Source organism: Bombina bombina, chromosome 1 (assembly GCF_027579735.1).
Source record: "Bombina bombina isolate aBomBom1 chromosome 1, aBomBom1.pri, whole genome shotgun sequence".
NCBI lineage: Eukaryota > Metazoa > Chordata > Amphibia > Anura > Bombinatoridae > Bombina > Bombina bombina.
The window spans coordinates 1,116,042,369-1,116,058,797 of NC_069499.1; the positions used below are offsets into that span (position 1 = coordinate 1,116,042,369).

At 39.9% G+C, this 16,429-nt stretch overlaps 1 protein-coding gene across 3 annotated transcripts in view; it reads right to left on the reverse strand.

Moving 5' to 3' along the window:
• Positions 1–16,429, reverse strand: part of CACNB1 (calcium voltage-gated channel auxiliary subunit beta 1) — a 163,684-nt gene that overhangs the window by 78,925 nt on the left and 68,330 nt on the right. For all 3 annotated transcript variants that reach the window (XM_053697902.1, XM_053697886.1, XM_053697894.1), the window contains one exon: positions 30–88. In XM_053697902.1, coding sequence (XP_053553877.1) covers positions 30–88 — 59 coding nt within the window. The remainder of the gene's footprint in view (positions 1–29; positions 89–16,429) is intronic.

A 16,429-nucleotide genomic window follows, 5' to 3' on the forward strand; every position in this document is an offset into this window, starting at 1 on the left:
ACACCCCAGCACATGCTGTATACTAATACCTGCCGTCAAACCGATGCTTCAAGAAGTCAAACAGTGCTTTCTGCATCATATCTGTAACCTGCAGGAATTATAGGGAGGTGTTACAAGAGAAGAGAGACAGTGTGCAAAATTAAATAGATCAATAAAGAACAGGTAAAAGAGGGAATGTGCCTTTTTAAGCTTAAAGAGACATTATACTAAATATGTAATTCTCTATAAACTGTAAGTAATTTAATTAATGAAACAACATTGCATTATACAATAATTACAGCTTTTGATTGCTTTACCTTTTGCTATGAAAAGTATGATTCTCGCATACTCTTTAGAGAGGCTGTAAGACATTATCCACCTTCATAAAATATACTGATTGCTTAGAGCAGCACACAAATTTATTTACAACTGGCCTCAATTGGCCACAATTAAAGGCACATAAAAAGAAAAACATTTATTTCATGATTAAGAAACAGCATGCAATTTTAAAAAACTTTCTGAATTATTTCTATGATTTAATTTGCTTCCTTCTCTTGTTATCCTTTGCTGAAAGGTTATCTAGGTAAGCTCAGGAGCAGCAAAGAACCTAGGTTATAGCTGCTGATTGGTGGCTGCATATATATATATATATATATATATATATACACTGATTGTCATTGGTTCCCCATGTGTTCAGTTAGAACCAGTAGTGCATTGCTGCTACTTCAACAAATGATACCCAAGAGAATTAAACAAATTTTATAATAGAAGTAAACTGGAAAATTGTTTAAAATTGTATTTTCTACCTAAATCATGAAAGATTTTTTTGGGGTCTCATGTCCCTTTAAGGAAGATACCATTAACATATTCGAGGGATTTCAAGTAATTTAAAATTGGCAGTTTTAAAACTTGTTTTATATGCAGATCTTTTGAAAACATAATTTATGTAACAACTTACCTGATAAATTCATTTCTTTCATATTGGCAAGAGTCCATGAGCTAGTGACGTATGGGATATACAATACTACCAGGAGGGGCAAAGTTTCCCAAACCTCAAAATGCCTATAAATACACCCCTCACCACACCCACAATTCAGTTTAACGAATAGCCAAGTAGTGGGGTGATAAAGAAAGGAGTAAAAAGCATCAACAAAGGAATTTGGAAATAATTGTGCTTTATAAAAAAAAACATAACCACCATAAAAAGGGTGGGCCTCATGGACTCTTGCCAATATGAAAGAAATGAATTTATCAGGTAAGTTCTTACATAAATTATGTTTTCTTTCATGTAATTGGCAAGAGTCCATGAGCTAGTGACATATGGGATAACAATACCAAAGATGTGGAACTCCACGCAAGAGTCACTAGAGAGGGAGGGATAAAAATAAAAACAGCAATTAATCCACAACCCAAAATATAAGATTATTCTCATAAATGAAAGAAAAAAACTTAAATCAAAAGCAGAAGAATCAAACTGAAACAGCTGCCTGAAGAACTTTTCTACCAAAAACTGCTTCTGATGAAGCAAATACATCAAAACGGTAGAATTTAGTAAATGTATGCAAAGAAGACCAAGTTGCTGCTTTGCAAATCTTATCAACTGAAACTTCATTCTTAAAAGCCCACAAAGTAGAGACTGATCTAGTAGAATGAGCTGTGATTCTCTGAGGCGGGGCTTGACCCGACTCCAAATAAGCTTGATGAATCAAAAATTTTAACCACGAAGCCAAGGAAACAGCAGAAGCCTTCTGACCTTTCCTAGAACCAGAAAATATAACAAATAGACTAGAAGTCTTCCTGAAATCTTTAGTAGCTTCAACATAATATTTCAAAACTCTTACCACATCCAAAGAATGTAAAGATCTCTCCAGAGAATTCTTAGGAATAGGACACAAAGAAGGGACAACAATTTCTCTACTAATGTTGTTGGAGTTCACAACTTTAAATTTTTACCTAAACGAAGTCCGCAAAACCGCCTTATCCTGATGAAAAATCAGAAAAGGAGACTCACAAGAAAGAGCAGATAATTCAGAAACTCTTCTAGCAGAAGAGATGGCCAAAAGGAACAATACTTTCCAATAAAGTAATTTAATGTCCAGAGAATGCATAGGCTCAAACGGAGGAGCCTGTAAAAGCCTTCAAAACTAAATTAAGACTCCAAGGAGGAGAGATTGATTTAAGGACAGGCCTGATACGAACCAAAGCCTGAACAAAACAATGAATATCAGGAAGATTAGCAATTTTTCTGTGGAACAGAACAGAAAGAGCAGAGATTTGTCCTTTCAAGGAACTTGCAGACAAACCCTTATCTAAACCATCCTGAAGAAACTGTAAAATTCTAGGAATTCTAAAAGAATGCCAAGAGAATTTATGAGAAGAACACCATGAAATGTAAGTCTTCCAAACTCGATAATAAATCTTTCTAGAAACAGATTTACGAGCCTGCAACATAGTATTAATCACTGAGTCAGAGAAACCTCTATGACTAAGCACTAAGTGTTCAATCTCCATACCTTCAAATTTAATGATTTGAGATCCTGATGGAAAAACGGACCTTGAGATAGAAGGTCTGGCCTTAGTGGAAGTGGCCAAGGTTGGCATCTGGACATCCGGACAAGATCCGCATACCAAAACCTGTGAGGCCATGCTGGAGCTACCAGCAGCACAAACAATTGCTCCATGATGATCTTGGAGATCACTCTTGGAAGAAGAACTAGAGGCAGGAAAATATAACCTGGACAGGTACCTGGGAAGTTTTTTGTTTAGATGAGATGCCATCAGATCTATTTCTGGAAGCCCCCACATATGAACAATTGGAGAAAACACATCTGGGTGGATTGACCATTCTCCCGGATGTAAAGTCTGACGACTGAGGTAATCCGCTTCCCAATTGTCTATACCTGGGATATGAACCGCAGAAATTAGACAGGAGCTGGATTCCGCCCAAACAAGTATCCAAGATACTTCTTTCATAGCTTGAGGACTGTGAGTCCCACCCTGATGATTGACATATGCCACAGTTTTGACATTGTCTGTCTGAAAACAAATGAACGGTTCTCTCTTCAACACAGGCCAAAATTGAAGAGCCCTGAGTTACAAAATATTGATTGGTAATCTCGCCTCTTGAGATTTCCAAACTCCTTGTGCTGTCAGAGATCCCCAAACAGCTCCCCAACCTGAAAGACTCACATCTGTTATGATCACAGTCAAGGTTGGACGGACAAAAGAGGCCCCTAAAATGATACGATGGTGATCTAACCACCAAGTCAGAGAAAGTTGGGATTTAAGGATATTAATTGTGATATCCTTGTATAATCTCTGCACCATTGGTTCAGCATACAAAGCTGAAGAGGTCTCATATGAAAACGAGTAAAGGGGATCGCATCTGATGCTGCAGTCATGAGACCTAAAACTTCCATTCCATGCACATAGCTACTGAAGGGAATGACTGAGACTGAAGGTTCCGACAGGCTGCGACCAATTTCAAACGTCTCTTGTCTGTTAGAGACAAAGTCATGGACACTGAATTTATCTGGAAACCTAAAAAGGTTACCCTTGTCTGAGGAATCAAAGAACTTTTTGGTAAATTGATCCTCCAACCATGTCTTCGAAGAAACAATACTAGTTGATACGCGTGAGATTCTGCAGAACGTAAAGACTGAGTGAGTTCCAAGATATCGTCTAAATAAGGAAACACTGCAATACCCCGCTCTCTGATTACAGAGAGTAGGGCATCTTAGTCACCATTTTGAAAGTTGGTACTCTTACATATCGATTCAAAATCTTTAGATCCAAAACTGGTCTGAATGAATTGTCTTTCTTTGGGACAATGAATAGATTTGAATAAAACCCCAGACCCTGTTCCTGAAACGGAACTTGCATAATTACCCCTGATAACTCCAGGTCTGAAACACACTTCAGAAAAGCCTGAGCCTTTATAGGGTTTACCGGAATGCGTGAGAGAAAAAATCTTCTCACAGGCGGTCTTACTCTGAATCCTATTCTTTACCCCTGAGATACAATACTCTGAATCCAATGATTTTGGACCGAATTGATCCAAACATCTTTGAAAAATTTTAATCTGCCCCCTACCAGCTGAGCTGGAATGAGAGCCACACCTTCATGCGGACTTGGGGGCTAGTTTTGGTCTCTTAAATGGCTTGGATTTATTCCAATTTGAAGAAGGTTTCCAATTGGAAGCAGATTCCTTGGGGGAAGGATTAGGTTTCTGTTAATTATTTTGAGGAAAGGAACGAAAACGGTTAAAAGCTTTAGATTTAACCTTAGGTTTTTTATCCTGAGGCAAAAAACTCTCTTCCCCCAGTAACAGTTGGAATTATTGAATCCAACTGAGAACCAAATAATTTATTACCTTGGAAAGAAAGAGATAGCAATCTGGATTTAGAAGTCATATCAGCATTCCAAGATTTAAGCCACAAAGCTCTTCTAGCTAAAATAGCTAAAGACATAGATTTAACATCAATTTTGATAATATCAAAAATGGCATCACAAATGAAATTATTAGCATGTTGAATCAACTTAACACTGCTAGACAAATCATGATCCGATACTTGTTGCGCTAAAGTATCCAACCAAAAAGTTGAAGGAGCTGCAACATCAGCCAAAGAAATTGCAGGCCTAAGAAGGTGACCTGAATATAAATAAGCTTTCCTTAGATAAGATTCAAGTTTCCTATCTAAAGGATCTTTAAAGAAGTACTATCTTCCATAGGAATAGTAGTACGTTTAGCAAGAGTAGAGATAGCCCCATCAACTTTGGGGATCTTTTCCCAAAACTCCAATCTAACTTCTGGCAAAGGATACAATTTTTTAAACCTTGAAGAAGGAATAAAAGAAGTACCAGGCTTATTCCATTACTTAGAAATCTTATCATAAATAGCATCAGGAACTGGAAAAACCTCTGGAATAACCACAGGAGGTTTATAAACAGAATTTAAACATTTACTAGTTTTAATATCAAGAGGACTAGTTTCCTCCATATCCAATGTAATCAACACTTTTTTTTTAACAAAGAATGAATATACTCCAACTTAAATAAATAAGAGGATTTATCAGTGTCAATATCTGAGGCAGGATCTTCTGAATCAGATAGATCATCATCAGAGAAGGATAATTCAGTATGTTGCTGGTCATTTGAAATTTCATCACCCTTATGAGAAGTTTTAAAAGACCTTTTACGTTTATTAGAAGGCGGAATGGCAGACAAAGCCTTCTGAATAGAATCAGAAATAAATTATTTTACATTTACAGGTATATCATGTGCATTAGATGTTGAGGGAACAGCAACAGGTAATGAACTACTACTGATGGATACATTATCTGCATGTAAAAGTTTATCATGACAACTATTACAAACCACAGCTGGAGGTATAATCTCCACAAGTTTACAACAAATGCACTTAGCTTTGGTAGAACTGTTATCAGGCAGCAGGGATCCAGCAGTGAATTCTGAGACAGGAACAGAATGAGACATCTTGCAAATGTAAGAGAAAAAAACAACATATAAAGCAAAATGATCAATTTCCTTATATGGCAGTTCCAGGAATGGGAAACAATGCAAACAGAATAGCCCTCTGACATAGAAAAAAAGGCAAGAGGCAAATAAAAATGGGGTCTAAAATAATGAAAATATTTGGCGCCAAGTATGACGCACAACAAACAGAAAAATTGTTTTTGGCGCCAAAAAACGTCCGGAACGACACACTCGCGTCATAGATGATGCAACCTTGTGAAAGGCCCCTAAGGTCAACTAAGATGCCGGAAATGCCTAATTTGCGTCAACAAACGTAACTTCGCGCCAAAAATGACGCAATAAACTTTAGCATTTTGCGCCCTCGCAAGCCTAATTCTGCCTATGATTTAGAAAAAAGACAGTCAATTAAAAAAAAAAAGACTAAACCCCAGGTAAGAAATACATTTCTAAAAAATGCATTTCCCAGATATGAAACTGACAGTCTGCAAAAGGAAATATACTGAAACCTGAATCATGGCAAATATAAGTACAATACATATATTTAAAACTTTATATAAATACATAAAGTGCCAAACCTTAGCTGAGAGTGTCTTAAGTAATGAAAACATACTTACCTGTAGACACCCATCCACATATAGCAGATAGCCAAACCAGTACTGAAACAGTTATCAGTAGCGGTAATGGAATATGAGAGTATATCGTCGATCTGAAAAGGGAGGTAGGTAGGAGATGAATCTCTACGACCGATAACAGAGAACCTATGAAATAAATCCCGTGAGGAAATCCATTGCATTCAATAGGTGATACTCCCTTCACATCCCTCTGACATTCACTGTACTCTGAGAGGAAACTGGCTTCAAAAATGCTGAGAAGTGCATATCAACGTAGAAATCTTAGCACAAACTTACTTCACCACCTCCATAGGAGGCAAAGTTTGTAAAAATTGAATTGTGGGTGTGGTGAGGGGGTGTATTTATAGGCATTTTGAGGTTTGGGAAACTTTGCCCCTCCTGGTAGGATTGTATATCCCATACGTCACTAGCTCATGGACTCTTGCCAATTACATGAAAGAAATTAACTACATAATTACTGATATATTCTATATATAATTATATAATACATATATACATTCTTGATATATTCTTAATACAGAACTTGCAGGAACCAGATTATTTGTTTAAAAGGCCATAAAAGTGCAAAGAGAAATTGCTGACTATAATTCTTTACTGAAATAGATTAAGGGGCATATTTAACAATGTGCGAGCAGACATGATACAAAGTAGCGAATCATGTCTGCTGCATATCGATAAATGCCGACAACATACGCTGTCGGCATATATCATTGCACCAGCAGTTCTTGTGCACTGCTTATGCAATGCTGCCCCCTGCAGATTCGAGGCCAATCGGCCACTAGCAGGGGGTGTCAATCAACCTGACCGTATTCAATCAGGTTGATTTCTGTCCGCTGCCTCAGAGCAGGCAGACAAGTTATGGAGCAGTGGTCTTTACGGAGCTTGATAAATATGCCCCTAAGTGTTTAATTACTAACAAAGGGAATACAGTGGCTGCATCTAAGCAAAGAACCTGCATTAATAATTTGGAGGGAAAGTGGGTCACAACTGATAAATGATTATCGTCTGCAGCTCACACAACACTCTCTCAGGATAACAAACTATGGGCTTGATTACTAGTGGTGCACTAACTGTTGTGCGCAAGCAAAACGGTTTATCTTTGTGCGCGTCATAAGTAGTGTACGTATTAAGAGTTGAAAGTAAATGTGTTTCCTTGAGCACAATTGAATGTAACGCTCGTCAGGATAGTGTGATTTAAGAGCTATGGTTAACGGCATCTGAGGAAGCCATCAAGAGACCCACAACTTCCATGCAGTTAGGAACGGAAGAAGAAGGATACAGCTGCAGAGGGGCACAGGCCTGTTGCGGCTTCAGTCTACGCTGATCTGTCAGTGACAAATACATAGTCACAGAATCAATTACAAACCCCAGAAAAGACACAGGTCTGAGGAGTTTATTAGCTTTTTGGAAGATTTATCTTCCTACCTTGACTCTGACGCAACTGAAGAACCATCTGAGTGTGGCCCACAAATTATAAGAAGAAGCCTGAACCAGAATGCTGTATAAGTAAGGAACTACAGAAATTTGTTGAGCTCGAACTACAGACAAAAGAGCATCCAGTACTTTTGTAAACACTCTGGGAGCTGTAGCCAGACCAAAAGGGAGGGACACAGACTGATGTTGCTTGCCTAGGAAAGCAATTTTCAGGAACTAGCTGTGGGTAGGGATATGCAAACAAGCATCTTTTAAGTATATTGTACACATAAACTGACCCTCCTGCACTAAAGGAAGTAAAGTGCAAATTGTCTCCATCTTGAAAGAAGGAGCTATCAGGAATATGTTTAATATTTTCAGATCGAAAACAGGCTGAAAAGTTCCCTCTTTCTTTGGTACTATAAAGAAATTTGAATAAACCCCCTGGCTTAATTCAGGACTTGAAACTGGAGTTATCACACCCATTAATTCAAGATCTCTCACACAAGCCAAAAAGGATCTTGAGGCACTTCACTGATAACAGACTGAATATAATCCTTAGGTTTTGGAGAAAGTTCAGATGAACCCTCATGAGATCAACTTCGATAGGGTAAAAACCTTGCACACTCTGAAGTGCAGTAAAACCCTGTTTAGGATTAGCAATAGAAGCAGTCCCTGAGGGGCAAAGCTAAGCAGGGACACACACCTGAGAATCCTAAAAGTGATGGTAAATCTGAGAGTTTTAAAAAATGCCAGAATTTACCATCACTACCATCAGTCATTCGTTTGTAAAAAAAAACCCCGAAATTTATGCTTACCTGATAAATTTATTTATTTCTTGACACGGTGAGTCCACTGATCATCATCAATTACTGTTGGGAATATCACTCCTGGCCAGCAGGAGGAGGCAAAGAGCACCATAGCAAAGCTGTTAAATATCACTCCCCTACCCACAATCCCCCAGTCATTCGACCAAAGGGAAAGAAGAGAAAGGAAGTAACACAGGTGCAGAGGTGCCTGAGGTTTATAAAAAAAGAAACTGTGAATACAGGGCGGGCCGTGGACTCACCGTGTCAAGAAATAAATTTATCAGGTAAGCGTAAATTACAATACCCAAGCCAGAGGACACAGATGATAAGGGAGGGACAAGACAGGAACCTAAACAGAAGGCACCATTGCTTGAAGAACCTTTCTCAGCCGAGGCAAAAGTATCGAATTTATAGAATTTGGAAAAAATGTGCAAAGACCATTTTGCAGCCAAGTTGCAGCCTTGCAAATCTGCTCCACAGAAGCTTCATTTTTGAAGGCCCAGGAAGAAGAAACAGCCCTTGTGGAATGAGCTGTGATTTTCTCAGGAGGTTGCTGTCCAGCAGTCTCATATGCCAAGCGAATAACGCTCTTCAGCCAAAGGGAAAGTGAAGTAGCCGTAGCTTTCTGACTCTTGCATTTCCCAGAAAAGCAAACAAACAATGCAGAAGACTGCCGAAAGTCCTTAGTTGCCTGCAAAAAAATTTTAGAGCTCGCACAACATCCAGATTATGCAACAACCGTTCTTTGTGAGGAGGAGGATTAGGACACAAAGAAGGTACAACGATTTCCTGATTAATATTCTTGACCGAAATAACCTTGGGCAGGAAACCAAACTTAGTACGCAGAACCACCTTATCAGAGTGAAATATAAGATAAGGGGAATCACACCCAAGAAGGCAAATATCAGAAACTTGTGATGGTCTCTGTGAATGGGTACATGAAGGTATACATCTTTTAGGAGGATGGCAGTCTGAGAAACTTGTTTAAACATTTTAGATCTAGAATTGGTCGAAAAGTTCCCTCTTTTTTGGGAACTACGAACAGATTTAAGTAAAATCTTAGACCCCTTTCCTGAAAGGGAACTGGAACTATTACCCCCAGGGCAGCAAGGTCCTTGACACAATGTAAGAACGCCTCTCTTTTTATCTGGTCTACAGATAATCTGGAGAGGAGAAACCTGCCTCTGGGAGGAAAAGATTTGAAGTCTATTTTGTATCCCTGGGAGACAATGTCCACCTCCCAGGGATCCGGTACATCTCTTATCCAAGCCTGGGAAAAAAGAGAGAGTCTGCCCCCTACAAGATCCGCTCCAGGACTTGGAATCAGCTGAAGGCTTTTTAGATTGCTTTCCCTTATTCCATGACTGGTTGGGATTCCAGGAAGGCTTGGCTTGATCTTGCTTGGAGGAAGGGGGGGGAAGACTTGCCTTTAAAGGTACGAAAGGAATGAAAATTACTCCAACGTCCCTTCTGCTTATTCTTTTTATCTTGAGGGAGAAAGAAAAAACCTTCCCTCCAGTAATATCTCAGATAATTTCCGCCAAACCAGGTCCAAACAAGGTCTTACCCATGTAAGGAATAGCCATGAGCTTAGATTTAGATGAAACATCCGCAGACCAGGACTTAAACTACAAGGCCCTGGGGGCTAGGACCGCAAAAAGAAAATTTATACAATGAGTCCACGGATTTCATCCTTACTTGTGGGATATTCACCTCCTGGTCAGCAGGAGGAGGCAAAGAGCACCACAGCAGAGCTGTTAAATAGCTCCTCCCTTCCTTCCCACTCCAGTCATTTGACCGAAGTTAGGAAGAGAAAGGAAAAGCCAAGGTGCAGAGGTGTCTGAAGTTTACAAAAATTAATATCCTGTCTCAGAGAAAAGGGCGGGCCGTGGACTCATCGTGTCTAAAAAGAAATAAATTTATCAGGTAAGCATAAATTTTCTTTTCTTTTTAAAGACACAATGAGTCCACAGATTTCATCTTTACTTGTTGGATACAATACCAAAGCTAGAGTACACGGATGATAAGGGAGGGACAAGACAGGGAACCTAAACGGAAGGCACCACTGCTTGAAGAACCTTTCCCCCAAAAACAGCCTCAGCCGAGGCAAAAGTATTGAATTTGTAAAATTTAGAAAAAGTGTGAAGAGAGGACAAAGTTTCAGCCTTGCAAATCTGTTCAACAGAAGCTTAATTTTTGAATGCCCATGAGGAAGCAACAGCCCTAGTGGAATGAGCCGTAACTCTTTCAGGAGGCTGCTATCCAGCAGTCTCATATGCAAAACGGATGATACTCTTCAGCCAAAAAGAAAGAGAGGTAGCCGTAGCTTTCTGACCCTTACGTTTTCCATAGAAAACGACAAACAAAGAAGACGACTGACGAAAGTCCTTAGTCGCTTGTAAATAAAATTTCAAAGCACGGACCACGTCCAAAAAAAGACGTTCCCTTTGAAAAGAAGGATTAGGACACAGGGAAGGAACAAAAATCTCTTGATTAAAGTTCCTGCTTGAAACAACCTTAGGAAGGAACCCTAGGTTAGTACGTAAAACTACCTTATCTGAATGAAAAAATAAGGTAAGGAGAATTGTATTGTAATGCCGAAAGTTCAGACACTCTTCGAGCTGAAGAAATGGCAACAAGAAATAAAACTTTCCAAGATAACAATTTAATATCTAAGAAATGCATAGGCTCAAACGGAACCACTTGAAGAACCTTGAGAACTAAATTCAGACTCCATGAAGGAGTAATTGGTCTAAACACAGGCCTGATTCTAACCAAAGCCTGACAAAAGGATTGAACTTCTGGGACATCCGCCAGACGTTTGTGTAACAAAATAGATAAGGCAGAGATCTGACCCTTTAGGGAACTTGCCGATAAACCCTTCTCCAATCCTTCTTGGAGAAAGGACAAAATTCTAGGAATCCTAACTACTCCATGAGTAGCCCTTGGATACACACCAATAAAGATATTTACGCCATATCTTATGGTAAATCTTTCTAGTCACAGGTTTACGATCCTGGATCATCGTCTCTATGATCGAATCAGAAAACCCCCGCTTGGATAAGATTAAGCATTCAATCTCCAAGCAGTCAGCTTCAGAGAAACTAGATTTGGGTGAAGGAAGGGCCCTTGAATGAGAAGGACCTTCCTCAACGGAAGACTCCAAGGTGGCAGGGATTACATGTCCACCAGATCTGCATACCAAAACCTGCGAGTCCACGCAATGAGGATCACTGATGCCCTCTCCTGTTTGATTCTGGTAATGACTCGAGGAAGAAGCGCAAATGGAGTTAATAGGTATGCAAGATTGAAGAGGAACCGCCAGAGCATCTATCAGATCTGCCTGGGGATCCCTGGACCTCAACCCGTATCTCGGGAGCTTGGCATTCTGACGAGATGCCATGAGATCCAACTCCGGCCAACCCCATTTGAGAATCAGGTTGGAAAATACTTCAGGATGGAGTTCCCACTCTCCTGGATGAAAAGTATGTCTGCTCAGAAAGTCCGCCTCCCAGTTGTCCACCCCTGGGATATGGATCGCTGACAGATGACAAGAATGTGCCTCCGTCCACCGGATTATCTTGGCTACCTCGGTCATCGCTAAGGAACTCCTCGTTCCTCCTTGATGGTTGATGTAAGCCACTGTCGTTATGTTGTCCGTCTGGAATCTGATGAACTGGGCCGAAGCCAATTGAGGCCAGGCCAGAAGAGCATTGAAGATCGCTCTCAGTTCCAGGATGTTTAAAGTAAGCACAGATTCCGCCGAAATCCACACTCCCTGAGCCTTCAGAGGACCCCAGACAACTCCCCACCCTAGAAGGCTGGCATCTGTTGTCACAAACACCCAAGATGGTCTGCGAAAGCATGTTCCCTGAGATAGATGTTCCAGGGACAACCACCATTGAAATGAATCCCTTGTCTCCTGCTCCAGGATTATTCAAGGAGAAAAGTCTGTATAATCTCCATTCCACAGCCTGAGCATGTTTAACTGCAGAGTTCTGAAGTGAAATGGAGCAAACGGGATGATGTCCATTGCCGCTACCATCAGTCCAATTATCTCCACACACTGAGCCCCCGAAGGCCGAGGAGTGGACTGAAAGACTAGACAAGTATAGATAATCTTTTATTTCCTGACTTCTGTCAGAAAAATCTACATTGATACGGAATCTATAATGGTTCCCAAGAAAGTTACCCTTGTGCTTAGGATTAAGGAACACTTTTCCAAATTTACCTTCCACCATGAGATCGCGGGAAGGATAACGTCCAGATAGGGAAGGATGTCGTCCAGATAGGGCGACACTGCAATGCCCCGTAACCGAAGCACCACCAACAGCGATCCCAAAACCTTTGTGAAAATTCTGAGAGCTGTGGCAAGACCGAAAGGAAGAGCCACAAACTGGAAGCGTTTGTCCAGAATGGCAAACCTTAGAACTTGAGACGATTCTTGTGAATGGTACATGAAGGTACGCGTCCTTTAAATCCAAAGTTGTCATAAATTGACCCTCTTGGATCAAGAAAAGAATGGAACAAATAGTTTCCATCCTGAAGAACGGTACACTAAGTAATTTGTTTAGACTCCTGAGATCTAAAAAAGTGGTCTGAAGGTTCCCTCTATTTTTGGGAACCACAACCCAATTGAGATAAAAAACCCAGACCCTGTACCTATAGTGGAACTCAAACAATCACTCCCAGGTCTGAGAGGCCTCCTACGCAGTGTAAGAGTGCCTCCTTTTATCTGATCTGCAGAAAATCTTGAAAGCAGAAACCAGCCTCTGGGAGGAAAACTTTTGATCTCGAACCCAAGCCTGAGAGAAGACAGAAAGTCTGCCCCATTCTGGATCAGGGGCATGTCCTACATGCTGTCTTTGATTCAACAGCAGGCTATGTGTTTTTGTATTGTTTTTTAAATTTTCAAAACAAATTATTTCCAACAAGCCAGGTCCCAAAAGGGTCTTCTCCTGGTAAAGAATCATTAAAAGCTGAAACTTAGAGCATATATTCGTAGAACTAGGCTCTAACCATAACGCTCTGTGAGCTGGAACAGAGCAACCAATGCTCCCAGTCTGATAACTTGAAGGGAAGAATTTGAAATAAAGGAATTAGCCAATTTGAAAGCTTTTATCCTGTCCTGGATTTTATCCAGGGAAGTCTCTGACTTAGTAGCATCAGACAACGCATGAAACCAATATGCCATTGCACTAGTGAACGGTAGCAAAGTACACAGCTGGTTGCCATTGTACGCCCTGGTGTACATCCCATTTCTAAAATCCAACTATCTTCTAAGGGAATAGTAATTCTCTTAGCTAAGCGGAAAACTACTCCTTCCCCCCTAGGGAACGTTTGTCCAGCCTCCCTTATTGAGTCGGCTATGGGAAACAGTCTTGTAAATATAGGGAATGCGCCCATCCTTATAATTTACTGGACGCACTAGTATAAAATACACCGGAAATGTCATAACTCTGAGTGGAGTGTGAAAGGAGGCGCAGGGCACTGCATGCGGGCCATAAAATTTTGTGGGACGCTTTAGGAGAAATTTGTGGCATAACTTGACCATTGTCAACAGACTCCTAAACAGCAACCGCCTTAGAGGGAGTAGGTTCAGAATTTCTCTTTTTTTTTTTTTTTAAATAAAATTTACACATAAAAAAACGTTACTGCCTCTTTAAATCTTAAAAGTAACTTTATTTTTTGTGTGCATTTGTTCCTACCTAAGATCTCAAGGGATGAATTAACAAATAAACAGCTGAAAATTTCTAGCGGACAACGCATCAAAACACATGAGAAGGGCGAAGTCTAATAAAGTAACTCAAATGAGTTATAGAGGAAGCGCAGGGCACTGCAAGAGAGCTATAATTTTATTTTTTTTTGGGACGCCTTTCAATAAGCTCCTAAGCAATATGCACCTTAGGTTATCTTCATTAATTAAAGATCTCTCAATCAAAGAGAAATAGAAAGTATTTGCAATGCTAGTCAAAATATGTCAAAGAAAAAAAGATACCTTACAACAGCACTCTTAGTCTAATAAAGAAATATTTTAATGATATAGTATAATGATCTATACCAAACCTACTGTGCACAGTTTACAATAAACTAATAAACCCAGTAATATAGAGAGTTATATATACCATAGAAGATTAATGCACAATAATAACAAAAGTGGAGAGAACAAACACTTGTTGTAATGCACGTATAGCATAAATAAAAGCAGAGCTGAAAAAGGCACAGTTCATACTGAAAGGGTTAAGGTACTTATCGTTCAGTGTCCTTGGTGGTGGAAGCAAGAGGCAATAGAACTGAAAGATCCACAATTGGAAAGCCTGTTTTATTGACCTTCCAGGAGCCTGATGTAGCTTAGCGTTGCAGTCACTGTGATAGATAACAGCCGCCGCTATTCAGTAATCTTAATGTAAGAGATTCTGGAAGAGCGCTGCAATCTCACCACACGGCCGAAAGACAGGTAAGTCCGACACACAGAAGCCGAGGAGACCGATATCCTGTAATCTTCCTTCTACACTGACATCATTTTAGTGAGCCAGATGAGAGTGATTATGGAAGGAGTGCTGCAGTCACACCTCACGTCCGGAAGTCAGGTAATGCAGGTGAATCCGTTTCACAAAAGCCGTGATGACAGGATGCTGATTCTTTCGCCTTCTACCTTACATTGATGCCTTAGCAAATAATCCAAAAGATGCAGGATAAAGCTGTCTGCTTGTCAATAAGCAAGTGAAAGTTCTTCCAAAGAATACTCCGAGAGTACTGAGCAAAATGCCAACGTACGTTTCACCAACAATTTGGCTTCATCCGGGCTATATGTTTAAAGGTTATCCATATCCTTTATTTAAGGCTGGTCGTTGCACCACCACCTCTGGAATTTTGCCCAGTGAATATAGGTTCCTATTTGATATTATATAACAATTTTTATAGCGAGAGCAATTGCTTGTTTTCGCTACAAAGTTAAACAAATTACACGTTATTATTGTTTGAGCTTAAATAGTGCATCAAAAATTTGGCTACATTTTTCACTTAAAGCTACATACATAGTAGTGTCGGGAACTCAGATTGTGCAAACTTATTTTAGTTATATTTGTAAATTCACAAAAAGTGACCCAAGTTATTCTCCTCATTGAGACCTTGTGGTGTGAGGGTTCCTAAGTTAAAAATCCATTTGCTTTCACGTTGGAGTAATATGCGATCCATATCACCCCCCTAATCCCCAAATTAACACTGTCAATGCCAATAATCCTAAAATCTCTGGGGGAAGAGTTGTGAAATTCTGCAAAATGTCTCGCTATACTTGACGTTGTCACTTTATTCTCAATGTCATGTATGTGTTCTAATGTGCGGTCACGGAAGGCTCTGGTGGTTTTCCCCACATAATAAAGGGGACAGCTACACTTAGCCAGATACACTAGTCCTTCTGTTCTGCATGTTATTTTGCTCCTGATCTTGTAAATTTTGCCATTTCTGAAAAAAATCTAATGCGCTCAATATGGTTGCAAGCCTTACATTGTTTGCAGGGATAACACCCCAGTTCCATACCAGCTCTATTGAGCCAATTAGAGTCACTTCGTGGTCTGATGAAATGGCTGTGTACAAGATTGTCACGTAGGTTTGGTGCCCTACGCGATGTCAGAAGGGGTTGTGACGTTAAGACTTGATTCAAAACGGTATCTGTTTGGAGGATATGCCAATAGCGTTTCATTATCTTTCGGATGTCCTCCCAATGTTCATTATAGCCGGATATGAATCTTATCTTATTTTGTTGCTCGGACAATATCAATTTATTTTTGGAAACACTAAAGATGCTATCCTGTTGATTTTTATTATATTGTCGTTGATATGCTTGACTTATCAACTTTTTTGGATAGCATCTTTGAGTGAACCGTTTAGTCAGTTCCCTTGATTCACTATTGAAATATTCCTGCTTTGTACAATTTCTTCTAGCTCGGAAGAACTGGGGAACAGGAATGCCCCTTATCTGGTGTTTAGGATGAAAACTATCTGCCCTCAGTATACTGTTAGTGGATGTCTGTTTACGATACACCTTGGTAACCAAGTTACCCTCATGTACAGTAACCGTTACATCTAAAAAATTAATTTCAT